The sequence below is a fragment of the Phoca vitulina genome, unplaced genomic scaffold, assembly GCF_004348235.1.
Source record: "Phoca vitulina isolate PV1807 unplaced genomic scaffold, GSC_HSeal_1.0 scaffold1, whole genome shotgun sequence".
In the NCBI taxonomy this organism is placed as follows: Eukaryota; Metazoa; Chordata; class Mammalia; order Carnivora; family Phocidae; genus Phoca; species Phoca vitulina.
This window is the reverse complement of record NW_022589704.1, coordinates 46,091,197-46,111,805: the sequence shown is the minus strand read 5'-3', so window position 1 is coordinate 46,111,805 and position 20,609 is coordinate 46,091,197. Positions and strand designations below refer to the sequence as shown.

The 20,609-nt window shown below is 33.2% G+C and overlaps 1 protein-coding gene across 2 annotated transcripts in view; it reads right to left on the bottom strand.

Annotated features, from left to right (window-relative positions):
• Positions 1–20,609, bottom strand: part of TFPI (tissue factor pathway inhibitor) — a 62,093-nt gene that overhangs the window by 10,002 nt on the left and 31,482 nt on the right. For both annotated transcript variants that reach the window (XM_032406513.1, XM_032406521.1), the window contains exons 3-6: positions 17,845–18,042; positions 12,344–12,382; positions 8,226–8,402; positions 6,989–7,174 (exon numbers count right to left, since the gene is read on the bottom strand). In XM_032406513.1, the coding sequence (XP_032262404.1) occupies positions 6,989–7,174; positions 8,226–8,402; positions 12,344–12,382; positions 17,845–18,042 (600 nt within the window). The remainder of the gene's footprint in view (positions 1–6,988; positions 7,175–8,225; positions 8,403–12,343; positions 12,383–17,844; positions 18,043–20,609) is intronic.

Sequence of the window (20,609 nt, the reverse complement as noted above, 5' to 3'; positions counted from 1 at the left end):
GTGTAAAGTACAACATAGGGAGTATAATCAATATTGTAATGACTTTGTAGGGTGACAGATGGTAACTAGATTTATGGTGATCATTCTATATTACATATAAATGTCAAATCACTTTAATTAGACCCCTGAAACTAATACAATATTGTAGGTTAACTGTACTTCAATTAAAAAGTGCCATCAAATTAGTATTGTTAAGGCATTTGTTTGTAGCTTGTATTCATTTGTGAATAAGTTTTGATTGATAGTTGTATAATGATCAGATATATAATGAGATCAGTATTTTACTTGTTCATATACAATCAGTGTCATACAAAATAATTTGATATACAAATTAGAAGTCTGTGGGTTTTTTTTCTTTTAAAAGTATCTGTATATTCAAATTTCAGAAACACTTCTCTGGAGGAATCTCATACTGGGGCAAAAAAAATGTATCCTTGTTAAAAGCAGAGATGGTCCAGGAAGAAAAGGATTAGCAAAAGTAGTCAGTGGTCACTGCAGGTGACTGTATCTGGCTGGCAGCAGTCTTGGCAGAGGGGAAGTGCTACATTTTTGTTTCTCACCAGCTCTGGTGTCAGGAAGTAGAAGGTCTTAGGGATCCTCTCCACAAGTTACCTATTTTTAGAAAGCCAGCTTGTCAGAAAATCAGTGTATGAGGCACCAGATTCATATTTAAATTAGGAGGGAATATCTATGTTTCTGGGTCTGAGAACACATTATGAAAAACAGGATGCTTTTGTGGGACTATTTAAGTGGGTTTTTGATGAAGTGGGGTTTTTCAGAATTGTTGACAGTGCTAGTGATTAACCGTGGAACTCCTTAGATTATGGGGGATATTTTCTTTGCAGAAACTTTCCGTGGTTGTAATGTGTAAGCAAATCTTCAACAAGAGGCCAAATAGGCGACAATGTTTTCTTGCAAATCTATAAATTAATTGTATCAGTGATGGTGTCTGACTTTCAGGCAGTTTATATAACATCTCTTCCAAAAGGCCAACGATCACCAAAAAATTTTTATAAGATATATGTGTATGTATGTGTGTGTTTATGTTTTATGTTTATGTTTTTCTTTTCTCTCCATTTTTTTCACATGTATATGGAATCCAACCAGTAGGTTATACATTGAATACAGTCAGGAGAGAGAGAGAGAGCCTCAAGTACCCAAATGGTTTGCAGAATGATACTCAATCATTTTCCCTTGACTTAGTGGCTTCCAGGAAGCAGTAAGGACTACGTCAAATATATAGGTGTTCCTTTTCTCTGTCAGAGACCAAGTACGAGACTGAGTTGCCAGTAGGCTTTTGAAGTCTATCAGAAAATTTTGTTTTTCCAAAATATCATATAGCTGATGTAGTCCCAAGGCAGCTATTAAGAGTTGACATAGAGAAGTAAAGGCGCTATGAGAACCAAGAAAAGAAATCACTTTTTTAAAAAAGATTTATTTATTTGAGAGAGAGAGCAAGCAAGCATGAGGGGAGGGGCAGATGGAAAGGGAGAGAGAGAATCTCAAGCAGACTCCCTGCTGAGCGCAGAGGCTGATGCAGGGCTCAGTCTCACAACCCTGAGATCATGACCTGAGCCGAAATCAGGAGTTGGATGCTTAACCGTCTGAGCCCCCCAGGTGCTCCAAATCACTTTGTTAATCAATGGGTCAGGTCCATTCAAAAAGCCCAGAATCATATGAAACTGACGAATCATAAAATTAACCCCTGAAATTAATAATATACTATATGTTAACTAAATTGCATTTAAATAAACAATTACAGATAAATAAATAATTCCTTAAAAAAAAAAGCCCAGGATCAGTATGAACCCTTGAGAACATTAATTTTTCTTTGATAGACTTTTACCAATGAGCTCCATTGAGAGGACTATGTTAACTATGTACACATAAATATTAAAACTTTATTAATGGTATGCTATCAGAGGTATCACATATACGATATAAAGCAGAAATATTAACATGTGCATAAAATGCTACCTTATCCTAAAATGGACATGGATGAATGAAGGCAGAAGGTGGTCAGAAGGACTTGATAAGTATGATCAACATTCTTCCAACTATCATTTGTTCTTTTATAACTGTGGATCACAGAATTAATAAATAAAAAATGTGAGCCACCTGTCCCATGCGTAACACTGATCTGAATACAAACAAGGGAAGATCTACAAAACATAAAACATTGGTCTCTTTCCTCAAAAAACTTGTAATCTAGTCAGTGAGGCAGAGCTAAAACACCATCAACTAATATAAGCATTAAGGGAATCAAAATAGGAAGCCAGGAGAAAGGAAGAGGAAGAAGACTTCCTTGTGGGGGTGAAAAGGCAGCTTACATGAGGAGGGCCAGTGAATTTTAGGAAGGAGAAACCAAACAAAACATCAGGAGCCATAAGAATGGATAATTTGTGTTTACTAATAACAGAGTAGATAAGTTCTACTTAATGACAATGTCTATTCGGAAGGGACAGAAAAATCTTGTATTTAGTGAGACAAAAATCTGGACTAGTTAGAGGGCCAACAGATAATGCAGACAAATCTAAGACAAGTGAATGAGGCTAAATTAACACAGAAAGAATGTATCTGTTAAGTTTTTAATTTATTTTTCTGTAAAGCAAGAGAAATACATAAACTTGCTTGATTAAAGATACTCTAACCCTAATATAATGGATGTATGAAATTAGGACAGCAATGTCAAAAATGTTATATCTAATACATGTCATATATGACTCTCTTAGTCTCTGTCTTTTTCTGTCTCTCCATATACACACATAAGCACATATACATACATATATATGCATGTGTCTATATACATACATATAGCAAATGTTTTCTTTAACATGTCTGATATATAACTATTTATTAATGATTATTGATATAATGATTATTATGGCTTCAAAGCCCCATGATACTTCTACATGACAATATTCTCAACTTGTTTCTACTAAACACATTTGAATTGTGTAAGTTTCCATATATGTATCAATTTAGGTCTATTGTCATTTCCCTTTGAAAGGTTAATTATAGTTTTGTGACTGTATGTGTACTGATGGACTTAGTTGAATAAGTAGAGATCTTATGAGTGTCTGAAACATCAACTTCTGCAAAGAAGAACTTACAAAGAGTTGTTTTGCAGGTTAGAAACTAAGGCCTGGGAAGTTAGGGGTATTGCTCTGAATCCCCCAGGTAATGATAATGAGTAATATTTCCATAGCATGGAATAGGTATCAGGCACCATGCTAAGTGAGCCATGTATATTGACTGATTTTACCTCACAACAAAACCTATAAGGTGAGTACTATATTATTACCATCCTCATTTTACAGTGGGAAATAAGGTTCAGAGAGGTTAAGAAGTAACTCAAGGTTGCGCAGCTAATAAGTGGAAGTACTGGAATTTGAGCCCAACTCTTCAGGCTCAGAGTCTTTTATCTACTATACTGTAGTGCTAGTCACAAGGGAAAAGTCAAGAAAAACTAATTGTGGTAGTTTTTCATTCTGAAGATTGTGTACAGAACTACATATGTTTAGAGGGATTGTTTTAGGATGATTTCTCTCACACATGTAGTGAAAACAAACATTTATTTTACCTACATGGATATACTCATCAATTCAGCCAATCCAAACTCAAATACTTTGCTCTCACTTGTACATATGGATGTGCTTACAAAAGATTTTATAAAAATCTCTTTAAGGAAGAGCAAGCCTCAATCTTTGAGATACCTATATAGCCTACTAATAAGGAAATCTGGAAATAAACAGAGAAAATTAAACCTAGATTGCACTTGGTAAGCATTCAAATATTTTCAGTCAAGAGGGCTCACTGGAAAAAAAATTCTCAAGCTTATATGCAATATCATGGTAGTTAAGAATAAACAGCGAACAAAACTTCTAAAAGATTTCTTTCCTATTATCATGAAGAGAAACATTAAAATTATATTTACAAATATTCTCCTTCATAACAATAGCATAATCTAGCTATATTTTTGGAATATTCCAATACTCTAAGGATTGTTATTTAACGGAAAGAATTTTAAATGAATGCTATCCTATTTTTATTGTGGGGCATGTTATTATTCCTATGCACTGAATCAAAATTAAAACGATTTACATCTTTTCAAAAGAACCTAATGCAGAGAAGCTTATACATTTGCTAAAACCTTGAACCCCAAGGTTTTACATAAGCATAGAATCATATTTTCTTAAATTATAGTAAAACATATTAATATAATTGCAAGCACTGACAGATGTAATTATTTTTGAGCTGGAATATCAACAGTGTCTTCATAGACCTCAGCAAAAGCCTTTGGTGGAGTAGGAAAGGGATAGTCTGGGTATAGGAAAAGTAGGGGCACAATTGCCTTCTGACATTATGCTACTTGGATGAGGTCGAGGAGGGCTCATCTAGGTCTTAGTGAAGAGGGATGGCTGAATTTCCACCTTCTGCCTCTTGGATGGGGTGGACGAGGGATCAAGTAGATCTTAAAAAGAGTGAGGGCACAGCTTCATCGTCCCCCTTTTCATGTTAGCCACTCTTCATATCAAACTTCCTATAGCAGCTATTGCAACATTATTTCATGCTTTAACTTAGGAATGTTACAAAACAAAAGAATGAGAAATGAATACTCCTAGAAAAAGAAGAAAAGGGGTCAAATTGGCTAGAGAAATTTAGGTTTTGAGGGAAATATATACAATAAAAAAATAAAATAATTCTCTAGACAAAGAAAGGAGGAAGATTTTCCCTAATTTTAAATGCACTTACTATGAAAGAATTAAATGTCTATTGTTTTCAATAAAAATCCGTTTAATCTTATTTTCTTTTAGATTCATGTTGTGAATTTTTACTGTTTCCTTAGTTAATAATTTACTGTTATAACCATTTGTTTGTTTTTTATACTCTTCATTGTGCAACTATATAAAAACTTAGGACATTTATCAGACAGTATTTAAAACTCATTTACTTTCTCACACATATTTTGTCTCCTTTCTATTTTGGCAGTGTGCGTGCCAAAAATCATGACTTTTATACTTGATAAAACTTTAAGGCAAAACTTTCTTCTTACTCCATTCATTATAATGACAAATGAATATAGATCTCTATCTGAATTAGTAAAGCAATCCAAACAAAAAATATTGAAACATATTGAAAATTGATTTCATGCATTTATTTTATTAGTAGATATATTGTATCACATGTCTCTTTAAACCCATTAAGTTTGTCATTCTAAACTTTCACATCTTTCACACAATAAGATTTAGCATGCTTTTCAACATGTGATACTTAACTGGATAAAACAAAATGTCACTGAAAGACACAGGGCTGAAAGGACACAAAGAAACAATGCAATGAAATTACTTAATTTCACAGATAAATCAGAACTACAAAGCTATTTATTATCATTATTACAAACAAAGTAGTGTTTAAAAACTTGACTCAAATTCATCTGGCATTGAATTCATTGCTCTAATTATAGAATCCAATCTAAGGACCTGAAGGCATTTGAATATACCGTTTTCAAACTCCCTCTGAAATTCTACATGCCGTTCATGACATCTCAAGTGCTATTAGAACACTGCTTGAAGACCTGCAGTTTAGGGACTCTCATTCCTATGGTACCCACTGATTTTTTAAGACCTCACATTAAAAAATAAACACTTTACAGAAAGAAACTTATACTCTTAGATTTCACGAATCAATCCTGATTCTTCGATGGAGTTGAGGGAAATAAGGAAGGGTAGGGATGTGGGGAGGAGGGGGGTGAGGGATGTATAGAACTTAATTTTTCTTTCACATGATAGTGCTACAAGTACTGAGAGCATATATAATGTTCCCTCTTTGGATCTCACATCTCCTTGCACTTGTCCAGGCCTTCTGTAAACATGTTTCCAGTTCTCTTTGTGGCCTCTAAGGTATGGCATTCAGAGCTGAAGCAAAGCCCTCAGACATGATCAGGTCAGTGTGGCACTGAACTTGATATTTACATCCTTCATTCCAGATAGGGAATAGTCAACATGTGCAGCTTTAAATCCATTTGGGCAGAACTTCTGTCTGCTGTTTGCTTGCTTGCTTATTTGTTTTTGTAAAGAGAGATGCTCAAAGACTTTCTGATTCTGATTCCCACTGGATTCTGACACACGGCTGCTGTGGAGAACCCCTGCTCCACACACTGTCTCTTTTTACCCTGGGGCTACAATTTTAATAGCTACAGAACTCTTTCAACTCATGTCAACTTTACATTTGAAACTTTCACTTGGACTGCTTCGAAGTGAGATCTCCAATTCATGAATGAGCACATGTGATTTTTAAAATTTAGGTTGGACCTTATATTTATCCTGTTAACTTTCAGCTCTCTCAGTTGTTTTTAGCTGCCCAGATATTTGTAGTTTCCGGTTATGTTTTACAATATTTTTACTATTTTCCAGCTCTGCATTTTTGTGGGCATATTTCCTATATGTTTGTTTAAATTTGGTAAATACATTGACAGGGAATAGCCCAGAAAAGAATTTTGCAGAAATCCAAAAGACAGTTCTCTTCAGAGTGACATAACCTTTGGTGGTGGTTATTCAACAAATTCCTAATTTGTCCTGTGACTAAACACCTGAGACCTTGCCCAATGCCGTGCTCAGTTAAAGAGCACTTTACTGCCTTTGACTCAATGCTGCCATTATAATAATTTACCATCAGACATTGATGCTGATAATTCTGAGCATTATTTTATAAGATAAATTTGGCATAGAGTTAAATATCATAGGAAAGTTTTCATATGATATACAATCAGAAGCCTCCTTCAAAGCATACTTTAAAATAGAGGAAAATTATCACCCTAATGGGATTGAAAGACAAACATTTTGAATCTCAGTATTTCAACACACCTATTATTAGAGAACAAGAGCTATATTTTTTTTTAAAAAAAGCAAGGTTCTAATATACATTCCACTTCTATTATTACCAAAATATTTTTCTGGGAGCAATTTAAAAAAAAATAGATTCTTACCAAAAAAGCTGGGAACCTTGGTAGGCTGGGGAGTGATGGAATCATTATTCACAGAATCAGGCGGGGACACAGTATTCGTAACATCAAGCGTTGTCAGACTATTCACAGGACTAAACGGTATTGTACTACCCGAAGACTCAGGCAGTACTGTATTATTCACAGCTTGTTCCAACTTAAGATCATTCACTGGAAAAAAAAATACAGCCAATTAAAATACAACATTGTCATAAGTTCATAATTATACACACAAAGCAAAGCACAGCGGTTGTGTTAAGAAGAGTAGACATCGGGGTGCCTGGGTGGCTCAGTTGTTAAGCATCTGCCTTCGGCTCAGGTCCTGGGATCGAGCCCCTCATCAGGCTCCCTGCTCAGTGGGGAAGGCTGCTTCTCCCTCTCCTGCTCCCCCTGCTTGTGTTCCCTCTCTCACTGTTTTTCCGTCAAATAAATAAATAAAAGCTTTAAAAAAGAAGAAGAAGAGTAGACATCTATGGACACCAGGGTGGCTCAGTCCATTGAGACTTTTGATTTTGGTTCAGGTCATGATCTCATGGGTCTTGAGATGGAGCCCCCCACTGGGCTCTGCACTCAGCGGGGAGTCGGTTTCAAGATTCTCTCCCTCTGCCCCTCCCCCAGCTCATGCGCACATGTACGCGCACACACACAATCTCTCTCAAATAAATAAATCTTTAAAAAGGAGACTTCTAGAAATTTTATTCACATTGCTATGTTAAATTAATGAACAGTAAATCTTTATATTTATACATATTGTGAGTAAGATCATATTTCTGTGAGTAACTTTGTAGTTCTTGGTCAAAAAAAGGTAACAGTTAAAGTTCAGGGCATCCTTTAATAAATTTCACGGTCAGGTAAAACTGATTGATTTTAGGTGGTAGGTTCCAAAGAACTATTTGTCCTCAAATTGTTATAAACCTAAGGGATTTCAGCAGCCCTATTCTTATGCTTACATTGTACTAAAATTCTCAGGAAAGAAAATTAAATAATGTAACCTAAAATAAATCTATGGAAATAAGTTCCCCTATACATTTCTTAATTTTCTGTTTCTTTTTTTTTTTAAGTTAACACAGTGACTGATTTTTATCAAATTTAGTGGATGCTACTGTATCTTCATCTGTATGGCTGAAACAAAAATCTAGGTAAACTTGAACATCCTTTAAGTTGCCTTATTTTTTAAAGAATGCCTGTAAATGAAGTAAAATGAGATGGGAAATAAACTTACCTAAACTCTCACAGGTTTGCTTGCATTGATCCAGTGATTCAAAGTTGTTTTGATTGCCAAGGCACCCACCGTACTTGAAATCTTCACATTTCTTTGACTCATTGTTATAAAAATACCTAGTTATATAACCTCGACAGACTCCACTGTCTTCCCCCAAAAAGCAGTAATCTGGCTTTTCTGGAAATTATAAAAATGTCAGAAAGCAATATACTTTTTTGTGAATAATTGAATTACGCTGATTAAATGTACAAAATAACCAAGTTGAAGTTATTTAAGGAGTAAACATGAAAAGTTAAAGATACAAGGTAAAAACGGAACTTTATCCACAACCGCACAATATTAAAATTGTCCACTATGTCTATTGTGACATTTAGAATAAGGAAGATGTATCTATTGTCACACATTGTTGCTACTGGAGTTTCAAGTTCTAAATTTCTCATCATGAATTAATCAACCATTTCAGGAATTGAAAGAGTAAAATACGTTATTTTACCCTTGGTTTGGAAGAAATATTCAAAAATTCATAATGTTACAAAATGTTATGGCAAAATTTTGGTTCAGTTATTTTTTTTAGGCGTACAGGCATTGACATTTAGGAAAGAAGTAGGAATATTTCATATTTTTCAGGTAAAGGCTCCCATTAGGGAAAGAAGTGTAATGTGTTGCTTCATTACAATGGTTTCAATTTAAAAAATATTGGAGGAGAAGCTTTGAGGTGTGTGGAAGCTTTCATGGCTATTCTTAGAAGTTCCTGAATTCTTATTTTGGAATCTGTATTAGGTTAGCATGACATCCTCCACCAGTGTGTCTCTTGTTTTTCTTCTTCCTGGCATTGGAGTGACTCCAGCAGTGCAAAGGCAGAAAGGAAATACATGTTCAGGGATTGGAGAGGCTTTTGAAAAAAATCTAATGCCCATTCTTTGATAGTGCTCCAAACCAGATTAAACACAGCTGTCACAGAAATTGTGCTACTGTGATCTACATTACAGGCCTTGTCTACAGGCATACTCTGTAAAGAAGAGAATTAAACTTATTTTCAAAATTATGATTGCAAGATATATGGGGCTTAAATTGGGGAAAGCTCCAATTTCCCCACTTTTTCCCTGCAACTGTATTATCAGAGTGGCAAAAATGAACTGTAGTATCCTTTTCCATTTTAAAGCAACCTGTTCTATCTCAGGGAAGCAACACTCGGGAGGTTACTATAAAAAAAGCATATATTTAATATTAATGATTTCTGCAACAGTTGCAAATCTTTGGAAAGGCTGATCTCCTATGAGAGCATTGTTTTATTAATAAAACATCCCATTTTAATGCAGTGTAAAATATCTATCTTCTATAACTTCTCAAAGTACCAATTTGAGAGTTTTGTTTATTGTTTATTGCCTCTTGTTTCTCAAGGTGAATGTTACTATTATCCCCATAGCAACAATTTGTGGTTAAGTGTAATTTATGGGACAAGGAAAAAAAATAATTCTTTAAATTTTTGTAAAACTTTTTTATAAGAGAATGAGGAAAAAATACATTCAATTGCTATTATTTCGATTTGTTTTGGCCTTAGTATGTACTTCTTATGAAATTTTAAATCATCTTAACAGAGAATATAAGAATTCTATGTTTAACAAAAAGGAGTAGGTAAAATATACTGCATATAAAGAATAGAAAATAATAAGAAATTATGCTGAGAAGTATAATTAAGAAATTGTGCAACTAGAAGTTGCTATTATTTATGAGGCTCCATCCTAGGACATAAATTTATTTTAGGACAAAGTTGAAATTGCACACTTGTAAAATAATTCCGCTTGGGCCTACAGTTTAAAATAAGGTTACAAAGCAAGAAATTCATGCCCTATATTCCTCAGATAAAGTAACATTCGTACTAAATCTACATACACAATCCTTGCTCTAGACTGATGCTTGGTTAAAACACAGAATACAGATTTTAAGCTACAGACAAACTTCCACAAACCACATTAAGTTTTACTATTAACTTTTATTTGAGGCTGCATAATTGACAATTGTCTTAACCCAAACTATTTCAAAGAGGTTGTCTTTGTAACGGTTCCAAAAGCAAATCACAAAGTTAACTCGAAGTGGATATGTCTAGAGGTCTTTATTATGAATGGGTTTTGGCATCTGAACATTGTTTAACACATGTGAATTGTATTGATTAGCTTTATTCTCTAATTTCCATATGTAATATCAGTTAAGAATGAAGAGAAGAGGAACTCCTAACTAGGACACTAATTACATTATCTACCTTACTGCTCTCTCACTACCTGCTAAGCCAGGTGACTTTCCAACCTACCTCCCTGACTCTTGACAAATGTAATTCATTCAAGTTGCCTCTTGATCTTTGATCTTCCTTTGACAAAGCAAATCCCTCATCCTTGGGTCTCCTGCTTACTGTCATATCTCCTATAAATGCTGAAGTTGAACTCTACAGACTGGGGATTCTGGAGGCTTGGTGATCTCGCTGAGCAAAGCAAGGTAATGAACTCAGTAGGTTATAATCAAAATTTAGGAGACCTTATTTTGCTCTTGAATACTACCACTATTCTAGGATTAAGAAATCCATAAACCTACACAGAATGGAGAACATTTTTACTTTGTATCTAAGGAAATGTTATATTTTTTTCTTAATCAAGTTAGTGCCAATCTGACAAAACTCATAAAAAATGTAGATTTAGAACTTGTTAAAGGTAAAAGAGCTCTATTTCCCTGAATGTGCTCATTTTATAGTCAAGGAGTTTAAATAGCAGAAGTGATTCCTCTAGTTCGTAGCAGAGGTATGCCCCTCTGCATGCCATATTTGTTTTCCTCACACCTAGTAATTTATACTGTGCTTTATAATTTATAAGATTGTTTTTCATACACTGTCAGTTTTTGACTGGAGCCAATTAACTTTGGTAAAAATAAAATATTGCATTTTTGGAAAAATATCAATTAATATGAATTAGAAGAAAAAGAATGAATTCCAAATCATTAAATATACATTAAATATCATAATTTTATAGTAAATTTTATCTGCATACTTTTTTTTCCTAATTTCACATTTTGAAAAAATACCCTAACATTTAAATGTTGGTATTTCCTTTCACAAAGATACCATCTTTTACTTGGTGGATAAAACCCTCTATTGGTAAATATCCTGGATTCTTTGATACTACAGATAATGAATTTCATTTAATTGAAACATTGAACATTTCAGTAAAGATTAATTCAATTTTATAGAAAGCTATTTTAAAATTTGTAAATAAATACGTCCACTGATAGTGTTTGTACAATCTTTGCCACTGAATTTATTTTATAAATTTTGATTCAGTCTAGTAAGTCTTAAGTTTATCAGTCACAAAAGCATTCAACTCTTTCTCACACAATTAAATCAAAGTCAGAAAAATTAAAATACACTTTGAATTTTGTAACTCTTTCATTTCCCAAGTTAAATAATTTGATCCCTTTGTTCAGTATTTTCTCATTCAAATGTAGATGACATAAATGGTAATTGGACCAAGTCAGCTTCTAGACCTTTACTAAAAAAGAGTGTCTTTCTTGATCTACGATATATTTTTTCATGTGCTAATGTAACATGTTAATCAGAAAATTATTTTTAGCTAAAACCAATAAATAATTTAAATCATAAAAGCTATGTACACACACTAATGTTGACAAGAGCAATCACTTATTGTTAAATATCTCCATTTACTTCTGCATATAGACTTTGACAACTCAAAGACATGTATCAATTCAGGGAAATACTGGATATAACTTGCTAAAGATACAAAATGCTGAGATTATCAAGGGAGTAGAGATCTGAGAACTAACAGCATCTAAATTACTGTTCAACAGATGTTAAAATAGCATGTGCATGGCTGTGGAATTTGACTGATCTAATACTAAATATCATTCTGCATTAGAATGAGAGTAAATATAGTGTTTGAAGACTTCCATACCAAATATCATATATGTTATTTTAAATTTTTCATTATATCCACTGAAATAAAACACCATTTCAAAGATTGTATGGATTTATGATGGAGTCTATATCAAAGAAAACTAAGAATTGAATTTCTAAGTGTCTTGCATAAATTCTAATTAGCATATAAATGAATGTTTACCTTTTTCTAATGTTGTCCCTGTCTTGGCCTGTGGATAAACTGCAAGAAAAAACAGTATGTGTGTCAATTATCAAAATTTATATAAATAAATTATATATAAATTTCAATTTAACAAACTAGGATGATGTATTTATTACCATTAAAATTGTTCTTATACATAATATCAATAAATAGCTTAAATTTCTTATTTTCTCTAAAGATTAAATAATTTTAATTTTTATAGATATGAGGCCATCTGCATTTTAACATAATAATGTCAAAACTGGTGTTGAAAGTTTCTAACACATTGACAAAAATAAGAATTCATGGTGAACTACATTTGCTATTCAAAACACCTATGATTGAAAAACATTAAGATAATGTGAAATATGAAAGTAATTCAAGCAGCATACTTTGCATATCTAATTTCTATAGAGACTTGGTAGTAGGGGTGGAAGAAACCAGAATTATCTCCTTTCCTGATTCCTTCCCCTGCTGCATTGTTTCAACCCAATCACAAGTTTTATTATTATTTCCAAGTACAGAAGAGAAATGAAGCAAAAGATATCTGTGACATATTTTTTGGTTTAGCCTCAAAGAATTAATGGAATTTCTCCACTCAAAAACTAGAATGCTGCTTGTCTTTGACTCACTATATTCAAGTACGGATGCTAAGTTCTAATTTAAATGATAGGTAATGAAATTCAAATCAATATAATAAGTGAAGTTTTAATTTGCTCATGTAAACATTAGGAAGGCTGAGTGATGTTTGTTGTATAATCATGTTCTGCAGAGAAAAGCTTTGAGTCAAGGCAGTTTATAATTAGTTGTGTGGCCGGAGAGACAGGGGGTTGGGGGAATGAGTTGGCTTATATGCCCCTTTCAGTCAAAAATCAGCAGCTAGGTTATTCTTTGGAATATAAAATATCTTTGAAAGAGAAGGTAATGAGGCCTTTTTTAAAAGATTTTCCTATATTTTATTAAATAGTCTTTTTAAAAAGATATATATATATATATATATAATTGTATTTTAAATATTAAGGAAACCTCAGGAGTCTTTCTCATTGTAAATAACCAACTGTCAATGTGTTCAATTAGATAGTGGATTGTCATAATAAGCTTATATTGAAATATTTTAATGTACAATTAATTCGTTACAGTTTTAATTTATAAGGGCAAAGAAAGAATATATACAGATAAATATTACATCAGACTAGAGTGCTAAATAATCATTTTTACTGTTTTGCCTACTGACGGTAGCCATTGGATGGGAACATAGAAATGCTTGATTTCAATGTTCATGTAATATTAAAAGAGATAACTTGTTTTCTGATTCCATTCCAAGTTGGATTAATGTTAAGTAATTAACACATATTAAACAAAAAACAACCAAAAATTTTTCAAAATAATTACATTGATCTTGGCTAACTGTAAAATAATTAGGTTCTCAGCATAAAGAGGGCCACTGATTTCACTGGCTGCTTCCATAATATTCATACCTTATCATGGTAACTAAGCAGCATGTTTTACACATGTGTAAAAATTTAAACTCTGAACATAATGAAAAAAAATGTAATTTAGCAGATAGAGATATTAACAGGCACTGCAGGATAAAATGACATTTGATGTCATTATTTTCTGAAGTTTCTAAGTGCTTTCAAGCCTACAGTCACATTATTTACTTGAAAGGATCTTTCCCCTGAACAAGTAATATAAATATTAGTATGCATAACATTAATGATTTTGGTCTATGTGATTATCACATCCTCAATGTGCACAGGAAGAAACTGAGCTTCAGAGAGTAACAACATTCAGGATTGAAACAAAACAAGCTTTTATCCCATTTATTATTATTAAACTGTTATTCTATTCATAGCATAATGTGTCCATCTTCATAGAAAATCAGTTAACTCTGATGGTGTAGTCTATTTTTGACTATTCTATTCCACTGATTTCTGTCTATCCTTATTCTCACATCATTCTGCTCAATTTCGGCAGCTGTGCTATATAACTCTTGAAATCAGGTAAAGTCTGGGGCACCTGTGTGGTTCAGGCTGTTAGCATCTGACTCTTGGTTTCGGCTCAGGTCATGATCTCAGGGATGTACGACTGAGGCCCACATTGGCCCTGAGCTCAGCTCAGAGTCTACTTGAGGTTCTTTCTCTCCACCCCACCTCCCCCCAACCCCGTCCCTCTCCCTGCTCACTCACATGTGTGCATGTGCTCTCTCTCTTTCTAAAATAAAAAAAATCTTTTTTTAAAAAAAGGAAATCAAATAAAGTCCTCCAAATTTGCTCTTTTATTCAGAATTGTTTTAGCCATCCTAAAATATATACAGATAAATATTACATCAGACTAGAGTGCTAAATAATCATTTTTACTGTTTTGCCTACTGACGGTAGCCATTGGATGGGAACATAGATATGCATATCATTGTATTGCATATCATTTTTAGAGTTGACTAATTAATATATAAACAAAAATGTGCTGGAATTTGGTATAGGATAAAATTTCCAGATCCATTTGGGGAGAATTTACATCTCAACTAAAGTGCACCTTTCAATCTATTGTTTTATATCTCTGTTCATTAAAGTCTTCTTTATTTGCCAATGAATTTTTAACAGTGTTTTATAGATTTCATTGTAAATGTTGTGTACTTTTTTATTTAAATCCATCACTAAGAATTTCATGTTCCATTATTTTAAATGAAATTGTCTTTTTAAGAATTTTGTCTAATTTTCTATTTGTTCATTGCCAGCATGTGTGTAAATATTTACATTGTCCTTTTATCCAGTGAGATTTCTAAAGTCATCTGCAAGTTCCTAAAATTTTTCATATATATAATTGGGTTTTCTCTCAGTCATGTGGATGCTCTGGGAGATGTTCCATTTACAAATCCTTATAATTATTTTCTCTAACTTATGGAATTTCACCAAATGCATGCAGTTTTGTTGTTCAGTGACAAACTCAAAGGGACTCTTGTTCTGACTTTTTAGCTTTTTCTCTACATATGTCCATACTCTCCCACATATTATGCCCCAAAACCCATTGACCTCAGTCTCCTAATCTCCAATCTCCATATTCTCTACCAGGGAGACCACCATCCTGTTCTTGGGCTCCCCTCCTTTAGCTATGGTTCAGAAGTGCCTTCATGCAGAAAGCTGGGGAGACTGGACTCACCTCACATGTTTCCCTTCTCTAAGGGATCACAATCCTGCACTGCCTTTTGATCCATGTCTGCCAACAGTTGCTTCATATATTTTGTCTAATTTTCTAATCATTTATATTATGAGAGAAAGTTCCGTTTCAGCTCTTCCATCATAGCTGAAGATAGAATTGTCTCTTTAGGTGATTTTTTAAAAGCCTAGCAATCCTTTTTATATATGCTAGTTATATCCTTAACAGTAATTTACTATACACAACACTCATATATTCATTTTTTTTTAAAGATTTTTTATTTATTTATTTGAGAGAGAGAGAATGAGAGAGAGCAAGCACATGAGAGGGGGGAGGGTCAGAGGGAGAAGCAGACTCCCTGCCGAGCAGGGAGCCCGATGCGGGACTCGATCCAGGGACTCCAGGATCATGACCTGAGCCGAAGGCAGTCGCTTAACCAACTGAGCCACCCAGGCGCCCAAAGATTTTATTTATTTATTTGACAGAGAGAGACACAGCAAGAGAGGGAACACAAGCAGGGGGAGTGGGAGAGGGAGAAGCAGGCTTCCCGCAGAGCAGGGAGCCCGATGCGGGGCTCGATCCCAGGACCCTGGGATCATGACCTGAGCCAAAGGCAGAAGCTTAACGACTGAGCCACCCAGGTGCCCCCACAACACTCATATATTCAAACAATAAGTGGCTCTTGCAGATGTAATAAGGAGATGGAAGCCAGAGACTCATATTTATATGCTAGGTAGTAATGATGTTTAGAAGATACTGTAAGCAAGGAGGTCACTGAAGAACCAAATAATTATATTTGATTAATTTCTAAAGAAAAGGGTAACTTTTATATGATGGTGAAATAAAAGAAACAGGTATGTATCGTGGGAAAGAGGCCAGCTGATGAAAATGTTAGGCTGCTAAAGGAGAAAGTGAGAATTACAAAGAATGAGGCAACCAGGCCTCTAGCCAAGGTGCTGAACCTGAGTGCTATTCAACTCAACACAAAAGGATACTCGGCCCAGTATGGATGAGAAGGAGGTATAATGAATGGAAAATGACCAGGCAATCACCAAAACCAGGGGCCCACCAGAGGACCACTGAACTGCATAATCTCTGTTAGTAACATTTCCAGCACTTGTATGGAGAAGAAAGAAGGAAATAAGTGCTCAAGTTCAAAGAAATATATTCACATCAATCCTTTTCTGTCAGCTCTGGAATATACAAAAAAAAAAAAAAAGACCTCACAGAGTCACACAGGGGAGAAGTTCTCTCTTTTCACCACAGTGAGATTTTCCGACAGGCCAAGAGCATCATGATGCCAAGGCTATTTTGTAAAAGCTGTTTGGGAAAGCATTATCAAAGTGAGAATGCAGAGCTGTCTGTTTTGCAAAAAGCAAGACACCTAGTGTTACTAACTAAAGATACCGTCTCTATAGACTACCATTTAATTCAACTAGCTCTAATAACATGCCATGGGGAAATTTGGGACTAGACCCTGGGAAGATAAAGACAATTCAGATTCTTCTATCCCTTAAGTAGTTTACAATTCAGAAGAATTAAACAGACATAAAAGCATTCAAAATTTTGACCAGCAATTATCTGGAATTTATCTCAGTGAGACGAGATAAAACCACATTATAGTTTGTAAAATTCAGGGGGAAATGTTGTTTTAGTAGGATTAAAGCAAAATAAAAGTGTCCCATAAAACTTACCAACAATATAATATGATATACTTTTAAACATTATAAATTAGTAAAAATATGAAAAGTTGGGCTTGGTAAAGTCTACATGGCTCAGTAAGGTTCATATTTTCTTTTCTACAATATTCTAAGGCCCTAAAGAGAATGACTTAATTTTCATATATATATTTCTGCTCTCTGATGCAGTTTAGAATTTTCTAATTAGTAGCTACTGAAAGCCTCAAAGTGGATTCTCAGATTCATTATTTTGACAGGAAATAGCTATAAGATCACTATACTGATAAAGGGAAGACTAAGTCAATATGACTAACTGTTTCTTTCCTGCCAACTCATAGCTGCCCAGGAGGCTGAATTATACCCACTTCACTGCAGATACAAAATCAGTGAACTTAAAGGTTTTTCTTCTTTCTTTATTACGAAGAAAAATATAGGATAACAAATGGGGCTTAATATAATTTGTAATAACTGATATGAAAAATGAAAAATAGTAGTTGAACATGAATGCCGAAAATGTGAAAAAAATATTCCTTGGAATGTTCAAATAGTTCTAACTTCTTTTCCTAAAATTATCAAATCTATAATCAGATCTAATAACCCTAAACTTTTTTAAAAAGTTAAAGGAGTCTAAAGGCTCCTGGGTGATAAGTGTCTCTAGAAACCTACCTCTCATACATTTTTCTTCGCACTCTTCCAGACTTCCAAATCGATTCTGATTTCCTTCACATCCCCCATACATAAATTCTTCACACTGTTGAGTGTGAATGTTGAAAAAAAATTGTGTAATCATTGCTCTGCATGGGCCATTATCCGCTTTCAAAGCACAAAATGAATGTAAAAGTTTCAGTGGTGGCAACTCAACATCTACAAGGTAAAAATAAAAGATATAGAACCTTTCATCCGCATAGTAATAGTGTTCTTTATTTCCTTTTCAGTACGTTGTAATTTTTCTTAAAAAGCACAACAGAAATAACACAGGCTGAAGAAAACATGACAAGTTATTAAAAATTATCAAAAAGGTAAATAAAGTTTATAAACACACCAAATGAAACAGATTTTATCAACGATTAAACTTTAGGAGTAGAATAATTTTCTAGACTCGCATTAGGGATTTGGCTTAAACATACACCAGTTGACCAGTATGGAAATGCATAGTCGTTGTACGGTAACCAATGTGTTGACGTTACGAGTAAGTAAAGATGTCTTTTTAAATTCAGCAGTTTTTAAGGGCAGACATTAATGGACAGCTCTTTGATTTGCTCTCCCTAATCCACAGTTGTGTCATTTTTTGCACATAAACAACTTTTTAAAAGCAGCAGTACATACATATTCATATGTATACACACACACACACACACACACACACACACACACATACATCACACTGTATTAAGCCATTCCCAAATAATGGAAATGTTGGTGTTTAGTATTACAAATACATATATATCATGGTCCATTCTTTTACTTACCATGGTTTGTTTTTAACAATGTTGAGAAAACTTAATGCTGTCTGTATTTTAAAGTAGAATGAGGCAATTCTTTTGATCTTGAGTGAGAATTTTTTTCCCTCAATATTCAATCACTTATTTTAGTCACAGAGGAATTTCATATCTTGGGAAGGGACTTGTATATACAGAAAACTCAAAAATTTTAAATTTTATGAAGTCTAATATTAATCGAGGCTTAATTTTAAGTAAGTTGCATTTGCTTATAGAATCTATCAGTAAGATAGACACTGAAAATTGTGGTTGGTACTATCAAAATCATAAAGAACAAATAATGTCATTAATACTCCTTGAGTATTGTCTATAATGTATTTTCCAAGACTTTCAGTATTCACTATGATCACTTCTGAGGGACCTAAGCCAATTTGCCCTTTAGAGGGCAGCAGTATGCTGCTAAATTAAAACTGATTAAGTTTAGGTATCTTCCAAGAAAGGGTTTTAATGCACTATAAAATCATTTACTTTGAAAAAAGATGAAAGGATGTCATCATTTAAAAATATATAAAACCTTTTAAAAGCATTAAATAAAATAACAAGTGTGAATATATAACCATCTAGAAGGAAATCAATTTTGAATGTCCTGTGGTTTCAAAACTTCTGTGAATTTTTTGAAAGAGAAGATATACATATCATAAAAGTTGGATTAGATAATTTTATCACATCTCTTCTACCCTCCACCTTTTGTTACCTTAATGATCTATATTGAATTAATGTCAAGTAGTAGCCACATTTCAGTAGTGTTAAAACTCTTTATGATAAAATAATTGGAATGTTATTTTTTATTTTCTATATGGGTCTAAAATGATAAGTAAACCCTGAAATCTTAGAAGGGTTAAAAATATAGCTTTCTGTACATAAATTATTATTATGCTGTTTCATTCATTTGACAGTAATTATTTATGAACATGTGAATTTTATCTCAACCACTCTTCCACTTTTAAACTTAAAATCAAAGTTTAATTTATAAAATGCCATATCACCATTTTGATTTCTTTGATAACTGAATTGACAATTTTTTTCAATTGAAATAAGTTGAGCTTACAGAAATGATATAACAGTAAAATTTCAGACCCAAATTTGATAAGATAGAATAACATAAAACAGATTTATTTATTATGACACACAGACCTTCATCTACAAAGGACATGGATATTTTTAGCACCAAACACAATTTTCATGAATTGGCTAGTTATCGAGTTAGCTAATCATTACTGGTCAAACCTTTAAGTAATGTTGAATTTTATGCACCTGTGTACTTGTCCGTTTTCAGCTTCCTGTGGGGTTATGTACAATCAAAAATATATAATTTGGATGTTTATGTGATTTTTTAAAATAATTTTTACACCAATTATATAGTGTCCCTAAAGCCAATCAATCTCTATAATATATATGTAGTTTACCAAAATGAGTAAATAACTATTCATTGACATATGTAAATTATTCTCATTTCTTTGCTTTTTAATTATGTACCTAATATTTTATGCTGATGAACTTATTTGAATATGATTGGCTTTAAAATGTCTCTCAAGGCATATCAAAAGTTTCTGGCACCTAATGATATGGATACTTCAGAATCATAATTTTCCTTAAATGTTCCTGGACTTCCCTGGAATTCTTAATTTTCTTAAATTACATACACAAGTACTTTTCTCTATATAAATTCATTATATATTTAATATATATTATAGCACTTATATATACATTATATATAAAATAGCATTTTAGAAAGTTGGCAAAAATATCTTCCATAGACAAATAGGTGAATATAAACAAAAAAGTGATTTATGAAAAAACATGTGTTTTCCATTCATCACTGAAATTACAATTGTCAGTTTGAAATAAAAATAACTAAAAACCTTTTCTGAGTAGTAGTATACTTGTGAATAATTATAAATGCTGCTTATATTCTCTTAAAGATTTAGAATA